The following is an 18,967-nucleotide window of genomic DNA, read 5'->3' as shown; positions in this document are numbered from 1 at the left end:
TTGCAGTAAGTAAAACCCACAAACATTACTGCATTCCTGGAGGTCATTTCAGGTGGTTCTAAAGCCAGTTTGCAGCTCATCCTCCATCTTCTTTCCAGAGACTTGGTAAGCCCGTTATCCTTCACCTAACATCAATTACCTGTTTTGGAATGTGTGCTAAGTACCCTGTGTTTACTCTGAGTCTAATGGATAGCTTGGGAGAAGAGTTAGTAACCAGGCACTTGAGACCACATAAAACATAAGCAAAAGACTTCAGCTTACTTGCAGTCAGTTTAAAGACTCTGGAAACACAAAGTAATTTGTGGTTCTAAACACAACTGCTCTTATTTACAATGACCCTTAACCTCTTAACAGCATTCTAATTGAAGACAAAACCCAAAAAGCTGTCTAGTATTCTCCTGCAAAGTTTGATTATTTTAAAAAGAAAAAAAACATTAGAGTCATAGAAAGGTCAGGATTCCATCTATCATCTAAGGAAGGCTTCCTGCTAAAAGAAGCCAACTTATTCTTCCCCTTTGTACGCTCTCCTTGCAAATCCTTCTGCCAGAAAAAAACTTTTCTCCAGTGCTTCAGCTCACAGAATAACTGAGGATCAGTTCAACCAGTGGTGCTCTGCACTTCTTACCAGGTCATACTCAGAATTCCATGTTAGCAATGCAGTTTTCTGCTTATGGACAAAAACTGATACTTAAATCTTTTTTTTGAAGCTTTTCCAGAAAGCAAGAATTTTTTCATTAGATATTTAATTCTTTTAAGCTTAAACCTGAATTTAAGAGAACATTTCTTACTAAGGAGTGTACTTCAGATTCCAGATTTTGACAAGGAATCGTTAATATTAATTAATGTTTTTAAAAATGCTATCTCCAGAGCAGTGAACCTTAGATGGCAGAGTTGCCAGAAATATCTACTACAGTATAAATAAGTAAAAAAAAAAAAAAAAAAAAGAAAAAAGTTGACCTACAAGATCTCTAAGCTACTTCACAATCTTTGCAAACGTTAGTTTTCAATTGAAAAAACTACGTGAAGAAAGAAGCTAAAATGGAAAGAAAAAGAAGAGTAAAAGCTAAGAATAATACACAGGGAAAATATGTTTGGCCTTCCGTTAAAATAAAAAGAACAAGAATATTGAAAAAGATGCCTTCTTACGAAGATAACCTTTATTCATATACTCACAACATATGACATCTCACCAACTGTGTGCACGGAGTACATAGAAAGCAGGTAAGTTACAAATGGGTCATGCATTCTCACAGCGTTACACAAACCAAACTTGAATGCAGTGTTTCTAAACTAAATTAACGTTCTCTATGAGTGCAGTATATGCCTTTAAATATATATAAAAAGAGAGAAAAATCCTCAATATCTGTAAATGGATACGGCAGCCTCGGGTCTATCTAATATTCTTTATAATGCAAACTTGCCATTGGAGCAAGCAGAAAAAAATCTACGTGGCCAGAGAGCCTTAACATTAAAGAAAAGAAAAAGCTTTCTTCCAAGGCTAAGACACTGTAAACTCAAGGTTTTTTTTCCATCATCATAATTAGTACCCTGAAAAGAAAAAGAAAGAAAAAGAATGAAGAGATTTATTTAGAACAACTGGCAGTGACTCATTTAACCTGCATATCCACTAGGATAGATAACTTCTAAGCAGATAGTTCTAAATGCAGTTTCCATGAGAACAGAGTCACATCATGGTATTTTTATGTCTTCTCTTAGGATGTAATCCACATTTATAATACGGAAACCAGCATTAGGAAGCTAAACCAAAGTTAAACTTCGGTTCATGCCTCGTATGAACTCACACCCTATAATAAAATATAGCTGCTTTGTAATAGCACCAAGAGGACAATAGCTTATTATCAGTTATAACTAATTAAGCTATATTCATCAAATTCTACAATAGCATTTTTACTCTTCTTGGTGAGAAGAAACATGGAGGGGAAAAAAAAAAATTCAAGTTATTATTTGAGTCCTATCCTATCTAACAAGCTCTAGAAAGCATTCTGACTGCCAGTGCACAAACATCCAGCAGGGAAAAGAATACCCATAAATGTTGAGCTTCACTACACTGAACCACAAGACCCAAAGGTCAATCTGAAATAACTCCTGCTATAAACAGTAAGGCATTCTCAAGTAACAATTTAACACAAAAGTTGCATTCGAGATAATGTTATTTTTGCTTTTTAGAATTGATAATAGAATGACAGTGATAGTCAACAGCCACCCTGCCAAATTCAAAGATCAGTTAGCTATGTTTTTTTAAGCATGGTGTCACCTTGGATTAGGGTTTTCTGGTTTGTAAACAGAAAGGAGTAAATGTATCTGCTGCTCCTGTGTTAACCACAGGGTTCTGACTCCCACTGCATAAACTGATATTCAACTATTTACAATCAAGTATGAATCTAGAAGGAATTTTTCCACTGTAATAAGCAAAACTTTTTACAGTACTGACAGAACAGTGCCAGAAATCTCAAGTGTAACTTCGTAAAACTGTCACGAGTTCTGGAAGGTTGGATGTCCTAATGAAAGAAGGCCCTTTGAGAGCCTGTTCTGAAGGCTATAAGCCAACCTTCAGGTACAAAGGGACTGCAGTAGGCCAAGGGCTTCCAAAAACAAGAGAAAAACTCTGAACAACCATTAGCCTTGGAGGAAGAAGGCAAATACTACTTGTCCATTGACAGCAGCAATCCACAATGCATTCGCCAACTGAACCTAGAGGTATTTTGATTTTTAAGTGTAAAAAAACTCATAATCACATGCTTGCCATACAGATGATGGGCAGCAGAATTCCCTTTATGAGACTGTTACCCTGTTGGTTCTTTTCCTGCACACAGGCATTTACAGCCAGCCATTCCAATGCTATTCTTCAGCAGCACAAAGGCAAATGGCTTCCGATCAGATGAAAAACACTCTAGCAAAGGTTTTCTACCACATTAGCAGAGCACAAGTGTAGTAGTAACAAATTTTGAAGCATACAGAAAAACAGCAATGTATAGTCTGATGCTGCTATTAGAAGAACTCTAAATAATAGGGTTGGCAAAAATACTTGCTCAAAAAAAATTGCTCAACAAACTGCCGCCAGAAGAAAGTTATGTGTGAACCTGCTGCCCAGAGCACTTGCATTTCTATTAGACACAAACAGGAAGAATTGAGTAAGCAATCAGCAAAAATATCGTGGTACTGTCTACAGAAACTACAAGTGCTTGCTTATTTATTCTTACCTTCTTCTGCCTCATCTTCCTGGGATGATACACGGCCCCCTCCACTTGCTGGGCTCAGCAGTTGCTCTTCTCTTGCAGACTCTCTCTGTAGGCTGGCAACTTCATAAATGGGATCCCCAGCGCTGGTATGGCTTTTTCCTTCAGACTAAAGCAAAATAGGTGCATTTATTAGGACCCCCCATTGACAATTCCAACTCTAATAGTATGCCAAAATCAACCGAAAACACACAAATTTCTTATTGCAGCTAAATAATAGTTTGGGCAAGACTCCTTCAGATTCCTCTGCAATGGCATATGTAGGCTGGCTGTAACATACAGCTATGTTTCTCTTCTGAGGTTTATGGTCCAAAGATGCAAATAAAACTGCATTATTTCCAATGCTGTCTCTTCGCTTCCATTTTAATTACCATGCTCAAAAACCTTTCCCATTTAAATATAGAGATGAGGGCAAGGAGAAAATGCAGCAAAATAAAAGATGAGAGAAGAAGCAGGGAAAAAAAAATAATAGGGTAACCAACATAAACACAGAAACAGGAATCAACTGTCTTAGAGGAAAAAGTTAAGGGTTTTAGTAAGTAAAGAGAAAACAAAGCAACAAATCCTAATGCTTTTAAAACCATAAATTGAAAAGCTCTTTACTGTTTTACTCAAGCAAAAACAACAGAACAATTTAGCTTTATTTCAGAGTAGAACCTGTAATACAGTCCTTTCAATGGACTTCAATAACCTGACAGTTATCTATTTGAAATATATATGCATGTATTATATATACATACAAACTACCTATACATTACACACACATGTACATATAAGCTGCATGTCTGTGTGGGTGTCTGAAGGAACCGCATATACGTGTCAATCTAACAAATTCATTACCTTGGCAATTTGAGAGCTATGCTTAACTACACAGAACTGAGGGCAGAGCATTTTCCCTAGAAAGCTCTTTGTTCTGTAACAGCAGCTTTTATTCTTCTCACCTGCCTTTTTGGGAGTTCAATAACTCTCAGGGCAAAGATGGGGGGCAAGGAGAAATGGTTTTAGTTTTACTTTCAGGTGGAAAAGTTCAGAGTTTAATTTACCTCTTTTGCATTCAGTGGACATTCATGTGAAAAAAGGTACCAACATCCCAGTGGGTGCAGCAGTGTGAGTTTTTAAAGGAAAACCAACAGTAGCTTTTCCCGTGAGCTCCAGCTCTGGAAACAATTATTATTCAGTGACATGCAGTGATTAATATACTCACAGAGAGTTACACAAAATTGAAAACTAATGGTTGTAGTAAATGAACTAGAACCAAAACTCTGTTTTCTTATTTGTGTCCTTATCTAATCAGTTCAAATAAGGCAATTTTCTGAGGATATTGAGAACATCAAATTATCCATGAAAATAAAGGAATACAGTCTCAGAGTGTATTCAATTAGATTCAAATGCAAAATTAGGAAGGATTTGGAAGACAATGTCATATCACCCTTTGCTGGAGATGAACTGCTGAACAGAACTGGCATTTCCAGCAAGCTGCTGACATTGCTAAGATAGGTAGCTTAAACACTTGCACTACTGCAGCTTTCACAGTTTTGTACTGATGAATCCCACTCTATTTCAAAGACATTAATCATTCAGATCTGCCTCCTTTAAAGCTGATACTCCCAGAAGCAGACAGTCACAGGGCTCCAATTAGCAGCCAGTTTTGCTGACTGAACTTCTCAAAGTGCTTAATGAACTTTGGGATGAAGGCATAAATATCCTGTATTTTCTTTTAAACATTCAGCAGGATATTACAGCCATTATCCCCGTTTTACTTTCACAGAACACTTTTATCATGCAATTACAAAGTACTTGACTAAATTGATACCTCCGAGTGTTATTCACCATCATTATCTGTAGCTTTTATTTGAGCAGGAGTAAGGCATGAGGTACTATGGATTTTGCTGCAGCATACACAAATGACAAGTTTTTGGTGCCTTGCACGTGCTCTGGTTGACTGCAAGAGCCATCTGTACACAACACAAGTAACTCTGCACCATTATAGCCATGATTTTACATCCGAAGATAAACTATAGCCCAGGATTTGTAGTCCTGCACAGAGAAGCCACCTCTCCTCAAAGCTGATGTTACCAACTTGCAGTTCTGCTTAAATCCAACTGCTTTCTCAAACAGTGCCCAAGTGGCTGAACCCAATGCCACCTGCATAGCTGCTTTCAGAGGAGGAAGAGTCCCAGGGGATGGGCTCTCAAAAGAGCTATGTGCAGGAAGAGCTGCTGCAACACAAGCTGTGCAGCCAGTAACTGGATGAATAAACAGTCGCTACAGCTCAACCACACCGATCCTGCCATCCGTAATCTGAGCCTCATGTGGGAGAAAGTTTAACAAGATTAAATATGTTCCTCTTCTCAAAGTCTGCACAACAGCTTCTCAGGATTCTACAGGTGTAAAAAAAGCTTGTGGATTTTAGGGAGAGAAGGAAAGCATGTTTTGTCACATTATAAGGGGCGAGAAAGGAAAAAGAACACATCCGTATTACTCAAAAATGATATAGTTGTAAATGACTTACTGGAAATCTTAGTTGATTATAAATGAGTATCAAACAGTTGAGAAAGCAGCATCTTCAAATGCATTTTCCTTAAATTTAAAATGTAGATACTCTCAACATTTGCATATAAGAGGGAATTTAAGAAAATGTGAGAAAACCAAGCTACTGTTCTAATTCCTAGAACTACATAAAGAGCATTTCATGAGATTTACTTACTAGATGTTAAACAGTTACTATTTTTCTGTATACCATGTACACAGCCTGTTTTTCAAGACCCATTACTGTGCCACACAGAAAGATGAGAATTAAAACGTTCACACTAAGCTCAGTAGAATGAAATCACTCCCATTTGGTTTCATTAGTCAAAAATGATGGATCATTATTCCAATGCAAACGACACTCATAGCCTCTGCCGCTCATTTTTTTGAGCTGAAACTCCAGCATAAATCTTTGGAGAAAGCAGGTCAATGCTCGCTGCGTAAGGATGCAGCTGTACACCACCAACACTGATGATGGGAAGACGTACACACTTCATGCATTTCAACCCTGCACTGCTCACAGCACTGGGTCTTTAGCATTCTGTTCAATAGGGAGCTATTCTACAGCCATTACCAGATGAGATGGATATAGCATCGCTCAGTGCTTGAGGAAGTAATAAACGCACATTAATCACACAAACACGGGACTGGGAAAGCTAACAAAGGGAGTACACTACTATGCATTAAGCTTCATCTTCCTCACTTCTCCCCTCCATAGAGCGGGGTGTTTTTTGTACACCTTCAAAGTTAAACTCCAAGGAACAGACAAACAAAAGAATTTCAGACAAATAGCATGCAAACAACACTTCTTTACTCTTCTTTCAACATTTCACAGAATCACAGAATCACCCGGGTTGGAAGGGACCCCAAGGATCATGTAGTTCCAACCCCCCTGCCTAGCAGGGCCACCAAACATACGCATTCAGATCAGGTTGCCCAGGACCCCGTCCAACCTGGCCTTAAACACGTCCAAGGACGGGGCATCCACAACCTCCCTGGGCAGCCCGTTCCAGGGCCTAACCACTCTCCTAGTAAAGAACTTCCCCCTAACATCCAACCTAAATCTTCCCTCCTTCAACTTGGATCCATTTCCCCTAGTCCTGCTATTGTCAGCCCTTTTGAAGAGTTTACTCCCCTCCTGGGTGTATTTCCTAAGGTTACAGTCACCAGTATGAACAACACTAACTTACTCATTGAAACAACAATGCCCCTGCCCTTCACAAAACCATAGGAAGGTTGTGAATTCACAAAACATTGTGAAGGATGTGAAGTTAGTGCATTTTATCCATTCATCAGCAAGCATGAGTGTGAAAACAACTTCTCCATGTGTCTGAACTTGCTTTTTCCAAACAATTGTTCATGTACCTCTTTTGAAAAAACATAGAGAAGCTCACCTCCTCAGACACCTTGAAACAAACTCAGCAATCAGCTAACTCTTTTAAACCACTGCCTTTAATTGATTACATCCTTACAGATGCATACGTTCAGATTTTGAACCTTAGTACCCAGGATTTCCCTTTGTTAGATACCAGCTACTCGTTGTAAAGTCAGCTGAAGCTATTTCCTGATTTTACCAGTCAAATGGACTTGCTTCAAATGCCTGCACATAGGCCAGATTGTAGGAAATTATGGAGTATTCAACAAATGTCTAAAATTGTTTAAGCCCACAAAGCCAATCACTTATGATACATATAATGATGCAGTTTACAAAGAGCACTGAAGAACAATACATGCTACCTAATTACGCATTTAATCCTTTCAGCAATAACTAGCTCTAGAAAAACAAATCTACTGAGACAAAGGTGTCAACATTATAAAGGCCAAATTAAAAGAAACAAAACAAACATTCCCAGCACCAACTTCTGTTTAAAAAATGAGCACACAATACCTGTTTCAGCTTCATATAGAAAGTTTCTGTGAAGGTTTTCCTGCTGAAGTACCAGAAGCGTTCGTTGGCAGGATACACGCGCACGACAGTCTCCAGCAAAAATCTCACTGGCTCTACTACTTCAGTAACAACCATATCCACTGCCACAGTCATGTACACACGCTTATCTGAAACACAAAATTAAGTCACGTACAGAAGAAGTTGGCAAAGAACAAATTCCTTAAAACAATTAACAAGTGAGCTGCTGCTCAAATTGAAAACTAACTCAAAGGAACACTCTAGATCCTTGTTTACCTCCATGTCCATACTCTGTCAGTTATAAGGACTAAGAAGAACATGGAGCTGTTGGAGAAGGTCCAGAGAAGGGCCATAGAGATGATCAGAGGGCTGGAGCACCTCCACCATGGGGACAGGCTGAGAGAGCTGGGGTTGTTCATCCTGGAGACGACTCTGAGGAGACCTTATAGCAGCCTTCCAGTACCTGAAGGGGCCTACAGGAGAGCTGGGGGGTACTTTTTATAAGGGCAGGTAGCAACAGGAAAAGGAGAAATGGCTATGAATTGGAAGAGGGTAAATTTAGACTGGATATTAGGAAGAAAGTCTTTACTGTGAGGGCACTGAAACACTGGAACAGGTTATCCAGAGGCTGTGAATGCCACCTCTCTGCAGGCATTCAAGGCCAGGCTGGATGGGGCAACTTGGTCTGGCAGGAGGTGTCCCTGCCTACAGCAGGGGTTGGATCTGGATGGACTTAAAGGTCCCTTCCAACCCAAACCATTCTATGATTCTATGACTAAAGAAGTTTCACCTGCCCCTTTCCCATTCTATGGGTCAGATGATCTTTGCAGAAGCAGTGTGCAATGCTATTTTTTTCTCCGTTTGTACCTAAGCATAATTCAAAGTAGAGCAAAATACACAATCAACCAGAAGATGAAGCAGAAATAGTTCAAGTGTATCTTGTAGACTTAGAATGCAAGAAAAAGATTGTGCCTTTTGAAAATACTTATGAAATGTAGCAACCACCATTTTGAAACAGAATTGATATCCTCCAGCCAGGAAGCACAGCTTTTTGAAATAAACACTGAACATCAGGCTTTGAACACCTAGGCTCTCACGTTCTCAGGCCAAAGAGGCAAGCAGGCATTTAAAAACTAAATACACGTTTAAAAACCAAACACAACGACACACACAAAGTCATATCCTATAATGGAAACTGTGTCAAGCTTCACAGCGAGTAGTTTCACACAACAGTCTACATGCTACCAGAAATAATGTGATTTGAAAAACCAGCAGGAAAACAGCAACACTGACTGCATACCCTCGGATATGCTTTTATGTCACTGATGGGAGCTCTGCCTTGGAACAGGAAACAGACTCCAGATTTGCATTAGAACTTTATATCACATCAGAGAACATCAATTCCAGCAACAAGGAAGTGTGCTGTAAGTGCAAGTGCTTCTGTGCATCACTTCTTCAAAGATGAAGGTCATGTAATGCTACTTGTAATCAGCTCACCTCCAAGTTAAAAGAAAAACAACAGCTACGTTTAGGTTTTATACTACTCTGCTGGTTACAGAATGGGGAAAACTACTGTATGCTTAGGGAGCAAAAATCCTGATAATCAGGGAGCGGGAACATAAGGCCAAGCACTAGCTTAGTATCTCTAAACCTGCAACACATAAGGTCTACATACAATTATTCACATTTCTGTGTTGCATATGTACGTACAGAAAAGTTCTGTTTCCAGTCACAGATGTTCAGAACATGATGGTGTATGTACTCAGACATACACATCCTGATTCCCAGGAAAAAATATATGCATCAAACTCAAACTATAAAAAACACATAAGTTAGATTAAATTACCTTTAGGTGTTTCCTCATTAAGTACTAGAAACATAGGTGCATTAGGATTCCATAGTCCAGTAATTACATAAGCCTTCCCATCAGAGCTTTTTCCCATGGATTCCTAGAAATAAAAGAGAAATAAAGGACTTCATTAGAGATCAAGAGACAAGAGTGCGTGGAGGTAAAACAGTTCTAGGAATTTAAGAATATCATTATGTTCACGTTAGAGAACACAACCCAATGTGAGAACATGGTATAATGGACGGGAAAATGGATAGGGAAATGGCAAAGAAAGAAGAAACATTATATACAAGAAAATGAAGGCAAAGATAGCTTAACCTACTTTCTTAATACTTATTAAAATAGAGGCTTTTGGTGGGATGTATGTCACTACTGTCTAAGCACAAATATTATGGGGTGATGTAATATAAGAGACTTCAAAAAATTAAACTAGTATCACAGTATCACAGAATCGCTCAGGTTGGAAAAGACCTCAAAGATCATCAAGTCCAACCACAACCTAACCATACCACCCTAACTCTAACAACCCTCCTAAATCATGTCCCTGAGCACCACATCCAAATGGTTTTTAAACACATCCAGGGATGGAGACTCAACCACCTCCCTGGGAGCCTATTCCAGTGTTTAACAACCCTTTGTGTAAAGAAGTGTTTCGTGATATCCAGCCTAAACCTCCCCTGGAGCAACTTGATGCTATTTCCCCTCTCCCTGTCACCAGTGAGAAGAGACCAAACCCTCTCTCACTGTATACAGAGAAACAGTCCAAAATATAATCTTACTTAAGACCTTAATTACATCAACCAAAAAATTAGGTTAGTGTTTTTACTCCAAAATTATCCCTCTGCCATACTTTCACCTGCGTTGCTCAGGCACAGACCTTCTCTAAGTATGACAGCAGTTTGCAACTCCAGTCCATAAAAATTTGACATTTAAAGAACCAAGTTTCAGGACAATATGCAATTGAAGTCAAAAGAGCCACATATCTTCAAGTTAGTAACAACAGGAAAGCCTCTGTATTTGCATTAGGATAATCTTATACCATGCATCTGTTACTTCCATACTTGTCCCACACCAGTAACAGTTCATATTTCCTGCAGCTTCCCTGGGCAGTTCCTATGGATCCAACAAGCCTGCATGGTTGCCACTTCAGAGGCAAATGGGACTGACATTCCTACTCTGCAATCTGATTTGTAGGATTTGTGGGAGTGACCAAGTCCTCCAAATTTAAAGAGGGAGAAAGGAAGCTGTGAGAAAAACACAAGTTTCCATGTAAACACACAGGAGATGATTAATAAGCTATCACATCCAGCAGTTCAATGTACGGAACTAGGGCTGGGATAAAGATATGGATTCAAATACGCAGCCTGTACAGTAAAAACATGTTATATGGATTAATAGAACTCATTATGCTCTGTTACTCATAATTTATTCTATTTTCTATCAATCAAAAAATTGAAATGTAACATCAGAACTAATATCAACAAATGAAAACTGTGTTAGTACATACATAAACATAACAGCATACAAGTATCTTACCTCTGACAAGAGAACTGAATACCAACAGCCAGAATCATCAACATGGATAAAGAAGTGGACAAGGCAAAACTGTCTGCATAATTACAAAATGCCTGGCTGATTTAACTTGAGCACTTTTTGACTTGAAAACAGTTGTATTCTTGTCCACTGCATAAAACTGAATTGATACAATCACAAAGTATCCGATGAACTTGCAGCTCTCTTAGATGCAACTCATTATAAGAAAGGAAGGCTCTTAAAAGATAAGCAACTCTTCCAAGCTCTGAGCAAGAATTTAATTCAGATTAAGCAATTAATGGCAACATTTTCAGCAAAAACCAGCAGCACATCTCTAAGATCCAAGCATAAAGACAATTATTGGCTCTAAATTTTTAGATAACATGTTTAACAATTTTTTGGAGCAACTAACTATCAATTTCACAAAAACAGATGCCAAAGATTTTGACATTGAGATGTTCTGCCCGTTGCGTGAAGCATTTGTTTCTAGTCCTAAGATAGAAGATTCAGGATTTAAGAAACCAAAGTAAACAAACAGTGGCAGTTTTATTTTTGGGAGGTGCTTCTATACGGTTGGGGCTTTTTGTTTGCTTTTAAATTACCTATCTTACTAAAACGATTACTAAAAACATACATTACCATGTCTAGTAAATGCATGTCACTGTTCTTCACATTTCTTCCAGGACTCAGCAGCATCCCAAAGCATCTGTGAAGTTTTATCAAAAAATATATATACACATATATGTTAGCATTTCAAAGACAAAAGCATTTTGTTGAACATAATGGCACAGCACCCACTGCTTCTAATTTAGAGAAAATCTCAGTAATTTTCTGCCAGTGTTATGGCAACACTCAGCCAACATCACAATATAAATCACAGAAGTGACAATAAAATTATTTTCCAGAATGAAGACAACAGAAATTAGTGTCTAACCTATGAATTAATTGCTCTTAAAGACAATTTAAGACACTGAGTTTAAAAGACACAAGATTCCTCAACACAAATGAGACAGACTGGCAACATGAAAATAAATTTTAAACCTGCTTTCATACAATTAAATTAAAGTAACAATTTACATATTTTATCATCCATAACTTCACTGGTGTAAATCAACATCTCCCAGCTTCACAGATCCTTAAAAATACCAATTTGCTCTGGTCTTACACTTCAGCCTATTTTTTACATCTGATCCTCTCTATTACATAGATGCAAGGATTCTTCACAGTCACAACTTATGGCCCTCAAATGTTACATGACGAATCACTGTGACAACCTGTCATTAGCATGAGATTTTAACAACAACAAAAAAACCCCACCAGCATCCCGCCACGCCTCTCGATGTAGAGTATTAATCCAGTATAAACCAGCTTCAATTTTGCCCAGCAGATTCTATACCAGTCTCATTACCTTCATTTCACAGTACTCACTGCACTCAAAAAATGGATCTAACAGGCCAAAGCAAGTAGGCTCACACCTTGCTTGCCACAAGCAAAGAACAGCTCATCAGGTGTCATTAATGTCCTGCTAACCTCTTCTGTACGTATGCCTGTTCTCTGCTCTCTCCTTTACTTCAAACACTGGTCACTTTTCTGTAGGTTTTAATACCATTTTAATAACTGTTAGCTATTTCAAGATGCATCTTGCTTGCTTACACTTTCTGATCTAATCATGAGATGCTTTATTATTGTCATTTTATTAAGGAATGCAAGATATAAAGACTTAACAAGAGTTCTCTACAATTGCCCCACCATCTAAAGTGTGCATATACAAGAGTAGAAAGCAGCTTCTGCTATAGAGTTTGCAACCTAAACAGAAGGGACAAAGGAATTTTCATGGCCATCACCACCACTACGTGGGTACTCTGCCACAGAGATCATACATAAGCCACGGTCTTGAATTCCAGTCCAGTCATTTAACTAGCAATCTTTCTTGATAGTTTTAACTGAACTTCATAGTTCAGAAGGGTCTGCTTCGAGAACGTTTCTTTCATTGTGGTCAAGTTCTAAGCATCTACAAGAAGACAGGTTAAATAACTTCTCTGGTCAATCTGTTCCAGTGCTCAGCTCCCTTTGTACTGATAACAACTTAACCCAACAGACGAATTTCCAGAGAAGTAACATGTGCTCACTGACTCCAATCCTTCCACTCTGCACCCCTAGGGAGGATCAGGCTCCATCTCTTCCCTATCCTTCCCCCAGGCACCTGAAGGCACCATAAACAGCTCACATTCTCACCTTCTCTAAGACCCAACAAAAGATGCTCCATCATCTGGGCAGCTCAGTTACCCAAAGGAAAATTCAGATTTGTCAGCAAGCAGAAATCCTAAGATATTATCTGAACAGCCAGTGGACAGTAATGCAGACAACAGTTTCACAGCTTTCAAGCAAAAACCCTTTCATGAACAGTAGCAAATAAAACAGTAGACAATGATGAAGACTCATCTGTAAGACTCATCTCATCTATAGCATAACACAGTGCCACATAACAGTGCAGATGCCAGGACTTGTACTGAGCCACATGAGAAGGCTTCTGTGAGACTAATGAGACCAGGCAGAACGTACCATGGACCAACTGCACCACTTTTTGTTCCTAAGGTAGAAATAGCTCAGAAGGAGCTATAGTTTATTACAACAGAGTGGTCACTAGCTTCTGGTAAGCCTGCTAAAGAAACCCGCAGGCCTGAGATTCAGAGGCAGGTGAAACATCTGTGCTTTTCTAAGGCACCAGCTCACCAGATCCCAGCCCTCACTGCACTTCCATCAGATGGAAATAAGCTGTGATGTACTTCTCAGAGATTCTGGCCTGTATGCTTCCAAAAGAAAGGGAGTCACTAAAATGTGATTCCTGCAGAAGTAGATACTGATGATGACTGGGAACACCCTGCTACTGGAAGAGTCAAGGCTACTCTTCTAAGTTCAGAAGAGTAAAATGACTTCAAATGAGCTCAAGCAATAGCGAGCAACCAGCCAGTATTCTGCACATCAACCCTACAGGTACAGGCTCTAGACTAAGGCACACTTCCATGACTTAGTATGAGTCCTCCACATGAACAGTAGTGTTCTACCATTAAACACCTCTCAACAAGAACAAAGGCAGTCCTATTGCCTCTCAGAACAAAAGGCTGTTTCTTCACTCTCCAAAACAACTCTTTACATCCCTCAATTATTAACCACAATTTTCTTCTTGAACCCTGAAAGTAACAGAGACGTGATATCCCACACAGCACAGCAGCCATGAGCCTACATAGTGCCACCCACAGCTCACAGCTGCAATGCAGGACAGAACAGTGCTTCTTCACCTGCTCTAACAACAGAAAAGCAGGCAAGCTCAGGTCAAATAGGCATCACAGCCAGAAAGCAACACAGGATCCCCTGTGGGAAACGTACTCAGCCCTATCTGAACACCACCTACTGGCATCAGCAGAGGTTTCTCAGGTGGTTTTTTCTGAAACCATCAACACAGATTTTTGGAACACTTTTGACTACAGGCCACTCTTCTGCAGCAACAATCACGTTTTTCCATTATGATTTCCCTTAGAAATACTTCAGAGAATGCATTAAAGAGCTAGAAGTTCTCATGTAATGTCAATTGATCATGCTAATTTTTTTATTTCAATATTGCATTCCGTATGTATATAAAATGACTTGCAAGGTTGTGCGTGTCACACCAATTAAATAACTTACCAGCAAAGCTTGTGGTGATAAAAATAACATCCATATTGAATCATCCTAAATACCACCTAAGTTAAAGCTCTTTTCTAATGAAGATAGTTTTAAGAGGAAAAAAAACAACAACACAAAACCAAGCTCCTTAAGATCCCTCACAAGGAAAATGCTGAATAGAGAATTAATATTATTCAGAAAAGCTTAACAGTTCATCATCCATGAAGTTTCAAATCAACTTTATTTCAATTACAAATTTAATCTACTGAGAAGCAAAATAACAGTTTTACAGTATTGATAAAGTAATCTGCTGTGCCCTTCTTGTTACAGAAAATTACAGTTTCTTTTTTGATAAAAATAGCCTGAAAGCAAACAGAGATCAATCTTAGGCTATATGAGTTTCTTACATTCTCCCGTTATCCTGAATTCTCCTCAATAGGAGTGAATTCTCCTATTGTTACTTTTTTGGTAAGATTGCCATCTGGTGGCATTTGCTCTTTTTAAAATATGAGCTACTGAGAAAGAATTTCCTAATTTAAGCTAATGCAATGCCTACTACTGTTGTAGCACAAGTCCCCTGTTACTGAACCTAACAACAAAGAGCTACTCTTCATGCTCTTCTTCTGCTTTTTGTGCAACTGTCTTCCTCAGAAGATATTTATTTTGTATGAAAGAATTCTCCTCTCATTTAGTTTCCAGTATATACACCTTTGGTCACCAACCATACCTGAGATCCTCACTACTACTTCAAGATAAGTATTGGAAGAGGAAACAGATCTAAGGTTAACATAGTTCAGACAACCCAACTTGGTTACTTTCACAACACAGCCAGTGGTAATAAGGAAGGGTTATAATAAACATGTGTTTCTGTGCTACTTAACAAGAAAAAACAAAATGAAAAAATATAAGAATGCCCAAGTATCCTAGTTCAAAAAATTCACGTTCAAAAAATGCAATTAAAATGAAAAGTTTGCTTAGTTACACGCTATGCTTCCAAGACATCATGTTTCCACCTTAAAAATCACATCAGTTACTTAAAAAGATAATTAAAATTTAACCATGCACCTATAAGTGAATTTTATTATGCAATAATACTGCGTCACTGTTTTTCTTCTTTCAGTTGCATAACCTGCAAAGCCAGGTTGAGAACAAATGTTCTCATGAAAAGGTAGTCTGCACTACTTTTATATGGCTCTTACCTTTCAATGGCCAGTTCTTTGTTTGAGAGCTGCTGAACTGTAATCACCACTTTCTTCTCAATTCCCTGCTTAAGTTTGAAATATAATTTGTCTCTGTCCTTTGGCACAGGGCTAAAAGAAATTTTTTAAAAGTTAGTATGAAAAGAGGACATTAACTGTTAAGTACAGCAGAGAACAGTAACCCACTTAAGCTGTTTATAACTTGCTTGAGACCTCGCCATTTAAACTTGGTTAATAAACCAACACTGAAGAAAAAAGCTGTATCTCGCACCTCGTATCTTAACTATCCAGAGAAATTATCAGGATCATGTGGCTAAAAATGCATAGGGCATTTTGTTTTTTGAAACAGCAGAAACACGTGCACCATATGAAACAACAGGACATTTTAACAGATCAACTCTTCTCATCATCTCTGTCCATTTTAGAAGTCATGTAATTAACTATTAGGTTAAAAAATATTTTGCTTCCCTGTAACGCTCTGAGAATTTTACAGCTTCTAAACCTTCAATGCATTCAGAATTCATTAAATCAAAGAATCACAGAATGGCCCGGGTTGGAAGGGACCTCAAGGATCATGAAGCTCCAACCCCCTGCCAGAGGCAGGGCCACCAACTTCCACATTTAATACCAGCCCAGGCTGCCCAGGGCCCCATCCAACCTGGCCTTCAACACCTCCAGGTGTTCCAGCACCTCACCACTCTCATAGGAAAGAACTTCTCCCCAACATCCAACCTTCAATTAAACCAACTTAAAAGAGCACTACATTGTATTTATTTGGGAAAACTGGTTTGACAGAAGTTTGTACAGACATCCTACCATCTTTTTCATTTGCACAAGCCTATCTTGAGCATTTCTGTCAACAGATACATCTTTAAAGGAAGCTAATTTCAAAAGGGTGCAGATTTTTAAATCCTGAAACGGAAAACATACAGAGAAGAAAACCAAAAGCAAAGCAGTAGCTTCCTCCTTATAGCAGGTCCACTTACGAAAAGAAGCTAAATCAATTTCACTGCAGCACAACAGTTGTGCATTCTGCAAGTATGCTTGATTCAAGAAGATTTTCAACTTTCCCATTCCATTCAGATTACCTGAAATTTCCTTTCCCATCATCTTCTTTGACTTCTAAGGAAACACTGAAAGTGTACACATCACTGTCTGGAGTAGGAAGAACGAAATCCTTAACGTGATCAGATGCTTGTTTGGAAGAACGTTTGAACGCTGTGGAGAAGCTGTATAAAATTCGGCTGACCTGCAGAAAAGCAAAAGAACAAGTGGTATAAATACTAAAAGATGAAAAAAAACACCCACCTTTGCTTTTTTTTTTCTTTTTTTCTTTTCTTAAACTTTATTTAAAACAGAAAGCTTTTAGATCATGTGTTTCATAACCACTCAACAATGTTTTCTCAGTAAGCTAATATGTCACAAGATTGGGAATGCAACTCATTAGAAGACCCTAATACTGCATTTTTCAAGTTGTGCCTTTAATAACATATCTCACAGTTTGCTAAACTGGAACTTTGTTTTGTCATCTTTCTCATCCCTTACTCTTCCAGCCTAAAAAAATCCTCCTATCTCAAACTTTCAGCAGTTCTTCCCAAAATACCAAGAGCAATCACAGCACTGTAAAGTGATTCTTTCTAACTCCCAAGATCTACACTGCAACACTAACCTGGAACCTACTCAAATGAGGCCTGAAAAACAAAAGGCTTTCTACAATATCCCCATTACAGTGCACTTTGCTATCTTATTGCAATGCTGTAACTTTTAACTTGCATTCATAGTCACACTTGACTATCTGCACATTCTCAAATCCACTGAACATGTGTTAATGTGTTTCTCAAATACATACCATTCCCAAATCTGGAATAACTTTCCCAGATATGCCCTGCATCCTTTATATGAGCCATTATACCATTTTTAATACTTACTGCCTCTTTAATTTCACAAGAGAAAACATGAATCTGGAACTCTTCTGTTCCACAACTGCTTTCAGTAAACGCAAAACAGTCACTTTCTGAAGTCCCATTCTGTCCACGCACACAAAACAACACCTTATAGATTGGAAAAGAGGCTATCTCCACATTGCTTGACTGATCTATTATTCTGCCAAGGAAAGGAACAGTGAAGAACAAAAAAAAAAAGCAAATCAAACAAACATACACAAAATAACTTCCTGCAATTAGAGAAATACCTAAACTGAACTTACAACTAAGTATACAAGATGGAGAGTAGGAACAGGTAAGTCAGGCTTTCTGGCTGTAAGATGTAAATATTTTTGGTTGCAATGCTGGCCTAATTTTTTTTTAATGCTCCAAGAGAACATGGTACCTCTTTCCGAAACAGCAGAAATCAGTGAACAAGATGCTTGAGAATATTTGGCCCTAAAGCTGATAAACAGGCACTTGCTGATAACCAGTATAGAGAAACTAGCACTCAGATACTCCTACACCCAAAAATGACTTTCAACCTTACGCTTCATTTTCATTGGTTTGAAGAGGCCCAACTCAGCATTTTAAGTACTTCAAGAAGATGCCCATAAAGAAGTGGAACATGACCATCAGTACAGCACTTCCACAGACTTTCCTTTTACAGGGTGAGGTGTCTCACTGTACTGTAAAGAACCTGAGCCAAAAATCCAACCATTCTACCTCCTTGTGAGAGTAACAAACTTCAAATCCACCTTCCACGTGCAGTGCAAGTAACAAAAGAATCATTTACACATTACCTTACAGAGCCTTCTGGAACATTGGGAACATAGAGAGTTACAGATAGAGGGGCCTGACTTGAGGATTTCATGTTTGCCATGGCACGTAGAGCTTCTGGCTCATTGCGAGGGGCAGACACCTTCATGCAACCCAGGTAAGTCAGTTTGTTAAACAACACGCTGTCCTCTTCCAAGGGTTCATGGGGAGAAGATGAACTTCGCGTAGACACTTCTGAAAATGAAGAAACCATTTCTTTAACTGTTTGTTTTTATTTTTACATATCGTTTACTGATATGTAAAATCTCCTGCTGCTTGTAAGAATGGAC

The 18,967-nt window shown here is 38.6% G+C and overlaps 1 protein-coding gene across 3 annotated transcripts in view; it reads right to left on the bottom strand.

The window, feature by feature from the left end:
- RABGAP1L (RAB GTPase activating protein 1 like) overlaps nucleotides 1-18,967 on the bottom strand; it is a 204,856-nt gene that overhangs the window by 167,288 nt on the left and 18,601 nt on the right. For all 3 annotated transcript variants that reach the window (XM_042874140.1, XM_042874141.1, XM_042874142.1), the window contains exons 4-11: nucleotides 18,662-18,872; nucleotides 17,865-18,039; nucleotides 17,025-17,185; nucleotides 15,937-16,047; nucleotides 11,714-11,780; nucleotides 9,539-9,641; nucleotides 7,675-7,841; nucleotides 3,222-3,366 (exon numbers count right to left, since the gene is read on the bottom strand). In XM_042874140.1, the coding sequence (XP_042730074.1) occupies nucleotides 3,222-3,366; nucleotides 7,675-7,841; nucleotides 9,539-9,641; nucleotides 11,714-11,780; nucleotides 15,937-16,047; nucleotides 17,025-17,185; nucleotides 17,865-18,039; nucleotides 18,662-18,872 (1,140 nt within the window). The remainder of the gene's footprint in view (nucleotides 1-3,221; nucleotides 3,367-7,674; nucleotides 7,842-9,538; nucleotides 9,642-11,713; nucleotides 11,781-15,936; nucleotides 16,048-17,024; nucleotides 17,186-17,864; nucleotides 18,040-18,661; nucleotides 18,873-18,967) is intronic.

Source organism: Lagopus leucura, unplaced genomic scaffold (genome assembly GCF_019238085.1).
Source record: "Lagopus leucura isolate 7727_CA_CO unplaced genomic scaffold, USGS_WTPT01 Super-Scaffold_100009, whole genome shotgun sequence".
NCBI classification, from domain to species: Eukaryota; Metazoa; Chordata; class Aves; order Galliformes; family Phasianidae; genus Lagopus; species Lagopus leucura.
This window is presented reverse-complemented; position numbering and strand designations above follow the sequence as displayed.